The sequence below is a fragment of the Nicrophorus vespilloides genome, unplaced genomic scaffold (assembly GCF_001412225.1).
Source record: "Nicrophorus vespilloides isolate i.1.1-1 unplaced genomic scaffold, Nicve_v1.0, whole genome shotgun sequence".
In the NCBI taxonomy this organism is placed as follows: domain Eukaryota; kingdom Metazoa; phylum Arthropoda; class Insecta; order Coleoptera; family Silphidae; genus Nicrophorus; species Nicrophorus vespilloides.
The window spans coordinates 979-14193 of record NW_017097108.1 but is presented as its reverse complement, the minus strand read 5'-3'; the positions used below and the strand labels follow the sequence as shown (position 1 = coordinate 14193).

Below are 13215 nucleotides of genomic sequence, written 5' to 3'. Positions count from 1 at the left end.
AGATAAGTCTCGTCGTCGTCTTCGCGCATCGATCTTTCTCCTCTTCCCGACTGTTGCTTTCCCAGAAGACGGTTTATCCTATCCGGAAGGGGGATATTCCGCGATGCGGAGGACACATCGTTCCCATTAGGGAAATTGAATCTTCTCCGCATTCCCTCTGGAAAGGACATGACTTTCTTGTCTCGCATCCGTCATTTCGCCTGAAGCAACACACTACAACGTTGCAAAAAAATGCACAGGCTACTTGTGTTTGTGTGCTTGTGTGTGTAGGATGTTGGAGAAGGAGGATGAAATAGAAAAGAAAAAGGAGGAGGAAAAGAAAATCGTTCCGAAATGAAAGCCAGCCTGGCCGTTTGTGGGGGGGCCTTTATTGCTTTGCTTCTATTTTTATTATTTGTTTATTATTCCCTGTACTCGATTAGCGGCCGCAATCGACATGGGTTTCAGCATTTTACAATCTTATTTTCATCGATCCATAAACATTCCACCAAATATACACACACACAGAGAAGAAGAAAACGAAATAAAATAGCACCACCCAACCAAACAGATGCAATTACGCAAAGGAAACGTTTTACAATCGAAATTTCCTGATTTCCTTTCTTCTATAAACATCATTAAATTTGTTATTTTTTTTTTATCGATTTGCAATTGGCACTGCTCTCAAACGACTGTCGGAAATAAGAAGAATTTGAAGAATTTAATAATATTGAATTCTCCATGGAAACGTTCTTAAAGCAGAACATCAATTGTTTTTGTTATTCGATTCACAATTAGCGCTACAAGAATATTTTCAATAAACAGATGTTATTGAATTCTCCATGGAAACGACGCAGAACATATAAACACCATTAAATTTCCTCCTTTTTTTTTTCTTTCTTCGATTTGTAATTGGCACTGATTAAACAATTGTCAAGAAAATTGAATGTTATTGAATTCTCGATGGAAACGGATATAAAACAAAGAAAACAATGCATTTTTTTCTATGAAATTGTTTTTGAAAAATTACCGAAATTATTTTCTTGCCAACCCGATATTAAATTATTGGTGGAAGAAAGTATTTGCAAGAAGAAAAACTATGTTGGAGTAATTACTAACAGTTTAAAGAAATCGTAATTATTCTAAAAAAAATAATAAGGAAAAGTTGCAGACAAAATGTGTATTATTTATTTCCGTAGAAACAGAAGAAATTTCCAATAACTAAGGTAATTGCAAGAGTATTGATTTCACGATGTTTCAAACGTGAAATGTGTATTATTTGCAGTAATTTTTCTGATAGCAAGGGGACTTGCAAGAAATCGTAATTATTAATTGGAGACAATTGTTGGAGCACTTTGTATGAAGTTACAGACAGACAAAATGTGCATTATTTCTTATGAACGAATACAATTTCCAATAGCAAAATGTTTCCAATTGCAAGATATCAGAAGTATTAAATTACCAATGGAAACGATGATTTTAGAGTATTTTATAGAAATAAGTTTATATAAATATCGTGAAATTTTGTTGAACAGAATGTTTTGTAAATGATTTCCGTTACGTTTTCTTCGAAATCTGTATATTAAAAATAACTAGATGTTTTAAGAATTGTTTTCTATATTAAACTTGTCTTTCTCACAATTTCTAGACATATGGAATGTATATTTTTGTGCGGATTTGCAAAATTAAATATGTGTAATTCAGTTTCAAAAATATTCTTGCGTCTTAAAATAAAATTAAACTTATAATTTAAATGGAAATTTTCTTTTAATTTTTTTCGCGAAATGTTTGTAAACATTCGGAAAGAATCGATTGCATTTTGTAAGCTCAATAATCATTTTCTGATGTTCTCAGTCGTAAATATTTTGTTTACCTTATTCATAGTCTTAGTTTTCACTACTAAACGAGATGTACTATAAATATTATGACTGTGAGAAGACAGATTTTAAAACTTATTTTCTCAGATTCAAACATCATCAAACAAATGTTAGTCAAAAGAAAAATACACGGTTTGGTTAGTCTTTCTCACAAATCGTCGTGTTTCGGCACAATTATGAATGAGCACTCAAATTCGATATATTTGTAAGTATTGCCGATTTGCTGTAACTTTCGTTCAAAGTTGAAAAATCGAGTCTTTTTACAAGTTTCTTTGTACAATACATGCTACATAGTTGGAAATATGTTTGCTTATATTATATTGCCATATTAATACCTAAGGGAAACTCTGCGCTCGGATTAATTCTCTCGAATATTAAAACTGGAACGTGTCCTGTTTTTCATTCACTCTACAAAATGGATTACGATGGAATATTGCAAAGACTGGAAGAAAACCTAACAAAAAGAACATACGTTGTGCTATGGTAGTAAGAAAACAAACGGTTCGAAATTTATTTCGTTTTCCGGTGCTTTTCTCTGGGAAATGATGAGTGTCTGTAGGTACGAGAAAGAGGTTGAGGGAAGAAAGAAGGAAAGTGCAAAAAAGGACGGGCAAAGTTTGGGCAAAAGGGGTTGGAAGATAAATTAGTTGAATTAAATACACGGATGGGGCGGAACGAGGCGCTCTGAAAAATGTCTTCTCCGGGAAGGGAGAAAATTGCCGCGCGTAAATCAACCGGATATGATGTTTTGTTTTCATCTCTCGTTTGTTCTTTTTTTCCTGTACCTTCTGTTTGAATTTAGCGCTGAAAAACAATATTCCTTATGTCGTAATCGCGTAGGCTAGTTTCCCTCTTTTTGTTTTTAATTTGGCGCCAAAAAGGAAACAACAAAAGACCTTACTTAGATTGCAAATATATATATATCAGCAATGTATTGTAGTCGTGCAGGTTATTTCTTCTTTTTTTTTTTCATTTGAATTTGGCGCCGTTGAAACAAAAGTGCTTATCTAAATTCCAATTATATGAATGATGCATATTGAAGTTGTATAAGTGCAAAAAGAAAAAAAGAAAAGTTTTGATATCTTCGCGGAGCAATAATTCTGTTGTTCCGGAGGAGAAAGAAGTCTGAATGGGAGGATAACCGTCTAAATTTAGTTGGGATGAATTCCTTCTGTCGAATTCCTGCCACTCGCTCTTCCATTTAATAAACAGGTGTAGAAACGAGATGTCTTCGTGTCTCGACATTAAAAATAAATGTGCAGTCTTCACTTTCATTTACTCTGAACATTTGTATTTTTTCAATAATACGTATTTCTAGTTACATTTTTTTTAGTTGCTATTGGTTACAGTTTCTTGTCAATTATGGTTTTTTTTATTTGGTAAAATTATTATTTAAAAAAAAAAGTTACTTTTATTAAATCTCTAATTATTGTTGGATTTGGAAAAGTACATAGGAAAAAGCAAATAATGGGGGGAAAACGGAATTTCCACCGACACGGAATTGCATAACGGTTATTTAGAAACGTGAGTTTCCAAAGGGAAATCCCGGAGAATCCGATAGTGTGCATTTTTTTTTTTAAATTTTGTATTTTTTTCAAATTTAAATTTGCAATTATGTTGAAAATGTGTAATCGTTATTTGCAATGTTTACATGTTGAAAACGGTTGATTGACAGTTTTTTTTTTTGCGCATTTGAGCGACATCTACATCGGACAAAATGGACTCTCAATTGGTGACATTTGACGTGCGTGTGACGGAATGGAGAAGTTTCGTTTGAAATGATGGCGCGCTGCAAGGCAATCGGATTAATTGGATGCGATTAATAATTTAAGGCCGTCGGAGTGCGGAAGAGGGTGCGAATTTAATTTGGGTTAATGGCACTCAAAATTGATATTCCGATGATAGCGAGAGGGAGGAGGGAGACAACAAAAAAAAATAAACAGTCCGTGCGTTGAGGTGCCGAAACACCACATCCTAAATGGATTATTGTTTTTTTTTTTAATTAATTCGTATTGTAGGCAACCAGCTTGCAGTCACTTCTAAATACTCGGCACATCATCAGCTCGTATCATCGATTTCTTCCAACTATAAATATTATTTAGTTCAGCACAAGTTGAAATAATGATGATGCCGTCGCCGGGAACCCTACCTATTTCCGTACGCGAATCCGCATCTCCGACATTCGCATCTGTTCAGCTCGCATTACACATTTTCAAATGTCAAACCGCACAGATTTAACCAAAATATATTGTCAACTTTGACAGACAATATGTCAACAAGAAAAATACTTCATATTACTAACGTATTAGCGTTCGCATCTGCTTAGATCGCATTTCCCATTTTGATACATCAAACGTCGCAAATTTAAACCAAATGTATTCTCAACAAAAATATATTAATAATACTTCATATTGCCAACTAATTAATATTCAAACATGTTATGTCAAACATCGCAAATGACAAGCAAATGTCAACAAATCATATTGCCAACACGTAAATAATAAAAATATATATACACAACATAATACAGCTCTGTTGTATGAAATGAAACTAGAGTTTTATTATTTGTTTGTATACGATTTTGATGGATGCGCCGGGTATCAAAGTAAATATTTTAGATACGGAAAGAACTTGGTTATTTTTATTAGTTTCTTGTTTCAAATTACGAATGGTCAGTTTATGTGAACACAGAAAGACAGCGATGGAAAAAAAAAACAAGAAAAAGTGCAATTGCACGATTTTGCATGACATCAGAGGTATTCTATAATTAGAGACGTCCGTTCATCTTTCCACTTCTCGTCTCATTATTATTACACGCTCATTTTACGTTGCGGTTGAATAAACAATGCAAATTCGTAATTTACGATAATCGAACTATTTGTATTCTTACTCAATAATTTTGTATAATTTTACATTTTAAACTCTACTTGTAAAAATCTGTATTATAGAAATAATAAGTTTGACTTGTCAAATTGTACAGCTGTCGTTTTAAATTCGATTTTCAACTGCATTTTCCGGAAAAGTCCTGTTTCGGTCATAACGTTACGTTCAGGTTCATTTGTGGTCAGTTTCGTTTGGGATTTCGCGTAATGCAATTTGCCTTTGCAAATTTTGCTTGTTTCTGGCCTCCCCTAATGTTCCACCTGTTCAATAACACTCTGCTCGACGCGTTGTTTTGTTTTCCCAAAACAAAACAGCCAACTACAAACAACAACGAAAAACTAATTTGATTGCTAGCAGCCCGATGCAATAACTGTATGGTTTCAGTTATGCAACAACCTCATATTTATACTCTCTCTCTCTCTCTATGTATATGAACGCATTTCCCGAAAATTGATTTTCAATCAAAATATGAATGATTCAACCAACCAAAGCACTACACCGCTGCAGCTGACGATGTTTTTTTTTCTCTCTTTCTCTCACTATATTATTTATGCGCAAACACTATCCGTATTTCCGATGAAGTCTCATCTACAAAGCTAATATTAACATGTTATTAGTTTAGATCAGATCGATAGCTGCACTGCACACTAATTGTGTTTCGCTTTTTTCGTTCGAAAGTTTGCATTTCGAATTACGTAAATATACTTTGACAAACGTAATCCTGTTTATTTTCGGATATCCCTTTAATGTCTGTACAGTCCAACTCGATTAGTGTCGTTATAACCGAGTTAATTGGTATCGTTTTTGTCTCGTTATTGCCGATGTCGCCATAACTTACTTTGATTGCGCGCGCTTCATTTAACGACCCAATAGTTGAGCAATGAAATCTGATAATTAAAACGTAATCAATAACATCACTTTGCTAGTGTACACTGATATAAAAACAAAAAAAAAATGTATATGTGCAGAGTAATTATTTGCTATACGATTTTCACATACTTTGAAATTCATGTCTTTCCGAATTATACATCAAAGTATGTATCTTTACCGTTGCCTTGATGTTTCCATGGATCGGTTTATATTTTGATGTTTGTTTATTGTATTTTTTTTCTATTTGTGCGTTTCCATAGGATCCGAAGCTGCGGCAGATCGTGACGATGGGTTCGCAGGATACGCTGGAGGAGAAGACGGTGACGGTGTGCGTTGCTAGCGACTTCGTCAACATAAACTTCATCAACTTCTGCTGCACGAGGAAGGAGATCGCCCGTCTTTGGACGGATTCGCTGATGTCGCTCGCCTACAACCTGAACCAGATCAACGGCACCAACAACATGTTCCTGCGGAAGGCCTTCACCAAGCTCAAGCTATACGCAACAATCGGAGGCGGAAAAATCACCGTCAAGAAGTGAGCAACTAAATCCATCTTCTCCAAGTGATCGTTGTTTTATGAATGTGTGTTTGCAGTGTGATCAAGATGTACGCACAGAATAAAGAGGACAGAAAGAGGGTGGAGAAAGCTCTGGAGTTGTCGGGTATTGCACACGGGAAGAACGACACAATCTCGACGGAGAAGCTCGGCTACGACGCGTTCTTCGGTTTCTACAAGAGCCTGACGCAACGCACGGAGGTGGAGAGGATCTTCAACGAGATGTAAGTGATCGCAAAGACCCGGGAATATTCGAGTAATCTTTATTTGCAGCGCCTGCAAGAAGCAGCAGATGACTGCCGAGCAGCTGGTCGAGTTTCTGAACAAAACGCAGCGCGACCCACGTCTAAACGAGATCCTCTTTCCGTATGCGGACGTCGCTCGAGCCAAGGACATCATCGCTCAGTACGAGCCGAACAAAGGCTACGTCCAGAAGGGAGTCCTCTCCGCCGAGGGCTTCCTCAAGTACCTCATGTCCGAGGACAACAACATCATCTCGCAGAATAGCTACGATCTCACCGACGAGATGGACCATCCGATGTCACACTACTTCATCAACTCCTCGCACAACACCTACCTCACGGGCCATCAGTTGACTGGAAGGTCGAGCGTCGAGATCTACAGGCAGTGTTTGCTCGCAGGCTGCAGATGTGTCGAGTTAGATTTTTGGAACGGCGGCAGGAACGATGAACCGATCATCGTGCACGGTTACACCTTCGTACCGGACATCAACGCCAGGGAAGTCTTAGAGGCAATTGCTGAGAGCGCCTTCAAGACATCAGATTTTCCCGTCGTTCTTTCCTTCGAGAACCACTGCAATCCCAAACAGCAGGCCAAAATTGCCAATTATTGCAGGGAGATCTTCGGAGACATGCTTCTCGCAGATCCCATCGACTCGCACAAATTGGAACCAGGTAAATAAGCATCTCTGAGAAATACTCTATCCGGACTTTGTTCTCATTTCTTTCCAATCTTTCTGTAAACTTCACTGCAACGAAAATAGTTTTAAACTTTACTTTGCGACTTTCAGTAATAGCTTTTTTAATGGATTTGTTTGATGCAGTCGATACATACCATTTCAAAGTTCAGAGTAAACTTTTACCGCTTTGTCCATATGATTCTAATGATTTTTGTTGTTACTTTTTCAGGTATATCGTTGCCGCCTCCTTCAATGCTGAAACGTAAGATAATCATCAAAAACAAGAAGAAGCATCATCACCATCATCATCACCATAAGAAAGTGCAGGAGGCTGTGGTCGTAGCAGCACCGACTGCACTCGACACAAATGCTAACGTGCGCACAGGAAACGGTGAAGTACCCCCTGCTCATCCGCCACCGCTGCAAACGCGACAGGTCTCTTCATTGATCAAACCTCTTGGTCGTTTCAAATCTGTAACTTCCTTGATACTTCCAGGGCTCCAAGGAATCTACCGGCACTGAAGAGGAAGATTCCTCCAGCGAAGAAGAGGTAGATGGAGGCGAACCGGAACCACCGAGTGAATCCCAGGAAAACGTCGGTGAAAAAGCTGTCGCAGCCAAAGAGACCGAAGCTGGAGCTGAAATTTCTGCGCTGGTCAACTACGTTCAACCGGTGCACTTCTCCAGCTTCGAAAATGCTGAAAGTACGTGAATTATATTCGACTTATCGAGATGCTGTTAACCAATTCATATTGTTACCTGTAGAGAAGAACCGCAGCTACGAAATGTCGTCGTTCGATGAGAAGCAAGCCACCACCTTGCTGAAGGAGAAGCCCATAGAGTTCGTCAACTACAACAAGCATCAGCTGAGCCGTGTCTATCCTGTGGGCACTCGCTTCGACTCCTCCAATTTTATGCCGCAGGTCTTCTGGAACGCCGGATGCCAGCTGGTGGCGCTCAATTTCCAAACGCTCGATCTGGCCATGCAGCTGAACCTCGGCGTCTTCGAGTACAATCTCCGATGCGGATTCCTGCTGAAGCCGGAATTTATGCGGCGCATCGACCGTCGTCTCGATCCTTTCGCCGAGAGTACCGTGGACGGCATCATCGCTGGCACCGTCAAAATCACTGTGATATCCGGACAATTCCTTACCGACCGAAGAGTAGGCACCTATGTCGAAGTCGACATGTACGGTCTTCCCGCCGACACCGCTCGCAAGAAGTTCCGCACCAAAGTGGTACCCAACAATGGGATCAATCCCGTCTACGAGGATGAGCCTTTCGTCTTCAAAAAAGTATAAACATTATATAACATTGTATTATAACCTTTTAAATGAACCTTTGTTGTAGGTGGTTCTACCTGAATTGGCTTCAGTCAGAATAGCCGTATACGAAGAGTCTGGCAAGTTCATAGGTCATCGCGTGATGCCTGTGATCGGTCTGTGTCCTGGCTACAGACACGTAAATCTGCGCACCGAACTGGGACAACCCCTGCCCTTGGCCACGCTCTTCCTGCACATAGTTGTCAAGGATTACGTTCCGGACGGCCTCTCGGACTTTGCCGAAGCTCTGGCGAATCCCATCAAGTATCAGAGCGACCTGGAGAAGCGCGCCGAACAGCTGGCCGTGCTCACTGAAGGCATGGAGATCGCCGAAAATATTGAACCCAAGACGAACACCATCACCAAGATCACTAAGGAACAGGTAAACGGCAGTCCTATCCAACGACAATCCATCACCAAGAACGTTGCGGTCAGTCTCGAAGCGAATGCCGAACAGTCGACTGATGCGGTTTCGGTCTCAGTGAGTCCAAATCTGAACACCTCTGGTAGCGCAGATCCGCCGAATTCCGTAGCCAAGACGCCGGACGTGGCGGAACGCATCGAGGATATCGTAGCGGAGCCGTTGGAGAAGATCCTCGAAAATAAGCTGGTCAAGGAGAAGCGGATGGAGCTGGAGAAGAAATTAGAGAGTTTGAGGAAGAAACACGAGAAGAAGCGCGTCATTCTACAGTCGCAGAAATCGAGCGACTTTGGTGGCGGCGAAAAACGCTCCAAGCTGATCAATATAAAATTGGTGAAAAGGCTCTCAAGCAAGAACATGTACGTTACAAAAAATTGTATAATTGTGTAATTTGACTCATTTGTATATTGATTGTAGCGTGGGTGGAGTGTTTTCGACGGAATCTCCGAGCGCCGAACCTCTAACTACTGTCGCGGACGGTGCCGATTCTAGTGGAGAAGGCGATGGTAGACCGACGTTACCGAGGAGCCAAAGCGAACGTCTCCTAGCTGCAAGCAGAGAGTTCGTCGCTCAGGAGAAGGAGCTGCGTGAAAAGTACCACGAGGCCATCTACAATACCGCCGAGAAGGTGATGAAGACCTCGCAGACCAATCAGATCAAGATTCTCGTGGTACGTATCATTTCTTCGATTCGTATTTGTAAATAAAATGATCGTGTGTGTGTGTGTTTACAGACGCAATGCGAAAGGGAAACGGGTGAGATGATGAAGCGGCTTCAGGCGGACCGTCGTGAAGAGGTGAGAGCTTTATCGAAGATCCATCGAGATAGGGATGAGCTGGTGCGAGTGAAGCGCGAGGTCAATTGCGCTGTGGTTGACCGTGGCGTCATCGAGAGGGAGCGACTTGCGAAGGTCTTCGACGCCAAAAAGGACGAGTTGACGCGTCAACACGAGAGCGTGCGTAACGCCTTCCAAGAGCACCGGACAAAGGTAATTATCGCGTAATTGAAGGTATTTGCAGAATTAATTGATTTCATCGTGTTTTGTTTATAGGCAAAGGCGGCTCTGGGCAAGGAATTCGAGACGCGAATGGCGCGAGTTGAGGGTGAAACTCCGGCCACCTAGGGAAGACCTTCTCGCTTTGCTGTCAAGGCGACGGTGATGTGTTTCGGAGGTTGCGTGGCGGAGCAGGAAGAGGAGGAGGAGGAGGAGGAGGAGAAAGACGATTAGGATACTCATGGATCTCATTAAGCAAACAAAAAAAAAAGTAATAGTTTTGTCGTTCGTTGCCACCCCCCCCACCATCTCGGTGTTCTTGGATTTTCGCGCCGAAGGTGGAGGATATTGTGTAATAGGGAAAACAACAAACGATTGGAGCATGCGGATGATGGTGGGAGAGAGAGATAAAGAAAGAGAGAGAGAGAAAGCGAGATTATAATCGAATCGAGTTAAGTAAGTAAGAGAATAACATTAATAAAGATGTACACGAAGGGTGGAGAGTAAGTAAGAGTAATACGACAATCAATTTGCGCGCAGTTCGCGCCCCCACATACACATACACCCCCCCCCCCAAGGAGGAGGAGGAGTAGGAGGAGGAGATGTTTTTTTTTTTCGCGCCGCCCTCTTCCCGTTTGTTGAACACGTTTAGTTGACTAGTTCGTATCAATGTCGTCGTATCATTGTGATAAGTATGCAAAAGCATATAAATATATTGTAACCGCTTCATTGTGAATGTAGTCAGTCGAAATATTATTATTATTATTATTATCATGATGAAGAGGAGGAGGAGGAGAGATGAAGTAGAAGACACCTGCCAGGTTGGGCGTCAGAGATGGATGAGAAACATCTAAAATATACAAAATGTATACATACGCAATAACTATGTAATCTATATCTATAAATACTGTTACGCATGGTTCATAAGCTTACTTAAGTATCGTTGTTATTACGTATTTGATTATTGTATATACACTCATATGTATATACATGTATTATTACACATACTACTGTTACTATTACTACTACTACTACTATTATTATTACTATTAATATCGTTGTTGTATAATTTTATTGGAGTTTACGCGAGTTCGTTTCTAGTCATTTTGAATCTGTAACCATGGTGATGATCTCTAGGTGGATAGTGATGTGCGTATGCCCGAAGAAGGCGCGCGTCTCTTCTTCCAAAATTGGGAGGAGGAGGAAAGGCAAAGAAGAAAGTAGAGAGGGAGGGAATGTTCGAGCTTCTTCAATGTGTAAAATTGCAATAATAGATGTTCAAGATTATCATTATACAATTACTAAACCACAATACTGTTGTTGCTCGAGAATGATTTGCGTTCAGATAAGTACGGTGCGCGATTTGCTAAAAAAAAAAATAAAGTTTTACGCAATGCCATTTAAATTGTTGTCATTAGCGGATCGCCCTGTATATATATATATAAATATATTTATAAAGAGAAAATATTGGGGACGTGTTATAGACCTGGCGGGTATTAAATGTAATTAACTATTATTATTAATGGATAATACAAGCTACTACTACTACTACTACTGATTAGTCTAGATTACTCGTGAATACATATATATATGTGTGTGCAAGACAAATGTAATGTTTAGGCGATGAAACGCGGTGCTTCTTGTGCTGCTGCTGCTGCGACCCCAATTCCGGTCGTCGGCTAAGAACAAACTATGTTATGCAACTTTGTTTTCGCTCATCGAAAACTAAACAAATTAAAAAAAAAAAAAACAATAATCGTGAGCGAATTTGTTACGTTTTATTAATATTATTATTGTACATACTACGGTTATTTATGTTATTGGATGGTTATTATTTGATGACGCTGTATAGGTCCTCCACCTCTGTACATTTTGTATACAGGGTGCTCCAAGTTGTGTACTCGTCGGTTTTCTTTTTTTTACTGTCATTTTTTGACAGAAATAGAAATTATTTTGGTATCACCTATCGGGATGCATGGTTTCTTCATTTCAATCATTCATTCAATACAGATTATTATATATTTCGTTTTTGCTTTTCCTAGCATCATCTGCAGCTATTTTTCCTTTTGCGAAGTCAGTTATTATTGGATTAACTATTTTGGCGCATGGGTCTTTATCTTAAGGAAGATTTACTCTATCTTTTTGACGTTGTTTTCGGAAATGACCATAATATCGAACTTATGTTCTTTTAGGAAACTTTCTATCTCTGGGTGTTTATTTCTGTAACGTCGTTCATTTCCATCAATTCCTTGATCATTACGAGTTGCAACAAAGTTGGCAAACTTTGTCCGTTTGATTTCTGTTCAATTTTCTTTTTTCACCAATGACAGCCAAGTGGTTAAATGTCACCGAAAAGTAACCGAAAACCTAATTGGAATTGTAGTTGTTTGTAACTGTAACTACATTAGGACCTTAGGTCATGATCATTATATCACAATAATCTTCAATCACTTGGCTTGCTCTCGTTTACATTTATTTACAACAACAACAAAATCTGCAACAAGTCTCACTTGGAAAACACCCTGTATACACGCAGCAAAGCAACACAAAGCGATACTTGTGTGTTTACATATTTATATTTGTACGCGCATCATTGTTGTTACATAATTCGAAATGCAAATAACGCACGCAATGATCATAATTGTTGGTGATTAGATTGAGTCAGTGTTGCCAAAAAAAGCGTTTGCATTTCTGAAACGAAAGATGCATTATATAATCAATCATAGCGAAAGAAGAAGAAGACCGGATGCGTATTATTATTATTATTATTGTTCTGTTTCTCTATTGTTTCTTTTTTTTAAATTATTATTATTAATCGCTAATCGTAGCCATGGATGTTGCTACTTTGTGTCGTTGTTACTCGATGGTTGTTATATATAGAGTATATATATATTATATATAGTTTTAATATACATATTAGTTAGCAATATTCGATATGATAGAGTACCAAAAAAAAAAAATGGAAGAAAAAGCAAAGTTAAATTAATGAGAGGATGGGAAAGAAAGAGGAAGAAGGTTGAGTTAAATTGTGAATATATAATTAATATAGGAGAGAGAGAGAGTGTGTGTTAAAAAGAGAGAGAGAGAAAGGAAGAGAGAAAGCAAAAGTTAGAGTGTTATTTCCTAATCTAACAACGGCCTATCAATCAAATCAATCAATCAACCATGTCGAGGTGATGAGGAATACAAAAATCTCGATCGTTTCTTTCGAATTCCCATTGCATTCTTTTCGACTTTCTTTCGCGCGCACAACAACAAAAAAAAACGTTACTTTATTATTATTCGAATGCCTTTCTTCAGTTTCGTCTATATTTATTGTTAATTTTCCGTTTTCTTATTTATTTAGTAATTTACTGTTTGTCTCAAATTTAGGAAATAAAAATTTGAAAAAAAA

General features: G+C 38.9%; 1 protein-coding gene across 1 annotated transcript in view; it reads left to right on the top strand.

Annotated features, from left to right (window-relative positions):
• The window catches only part of LOC108558941 (1-phosphatidylinositol 4,5-bisphosphate phosphodiesterase classes I and II), a 37841-nt gene extending 25341 nt beyond the window's left edge, over window positions 1-12500 (top strand). The window contains exons 3-12 of the mRNA XM_017916036.1: window positions 5870-6144; window positions 6204-6389; window positions 6439-7079; window positions 7314-7519; window positions 7581-7788; window positions 7850-8379; window positions 8435-9186; window positions 9245-9497; window positions 9561-9815; window positions 9879-12500. Coding sequence (XP_017771525.1) covers window positions 5870-6144; window positions 6204-6389; window positions 6439-7079; window positions 7314-7519; window positions 7581-7788; window positions 7850-8379; window positions 8435-9186; window positions 9245-9497; window positions 9561-9815; window positions 9879-9950 — 3378 coding nt within the window. The 3' untranslated portion in view covers window positions 9951-12500. The remainder of the gene's footprint in view (window positions 1-5869; window positions 6145-6203; window positions 6390-6438; window positions 7080-7313; window positions 7520-7580; window positions 7789-7849; window positions 8380-8434; window positions 9187-9244; window positions 9498-9560; window positions 9816-9878) is intronic.
• The last annotated feature ends 715 nt before the right edge of the window (window positions 12501-13215 follow it).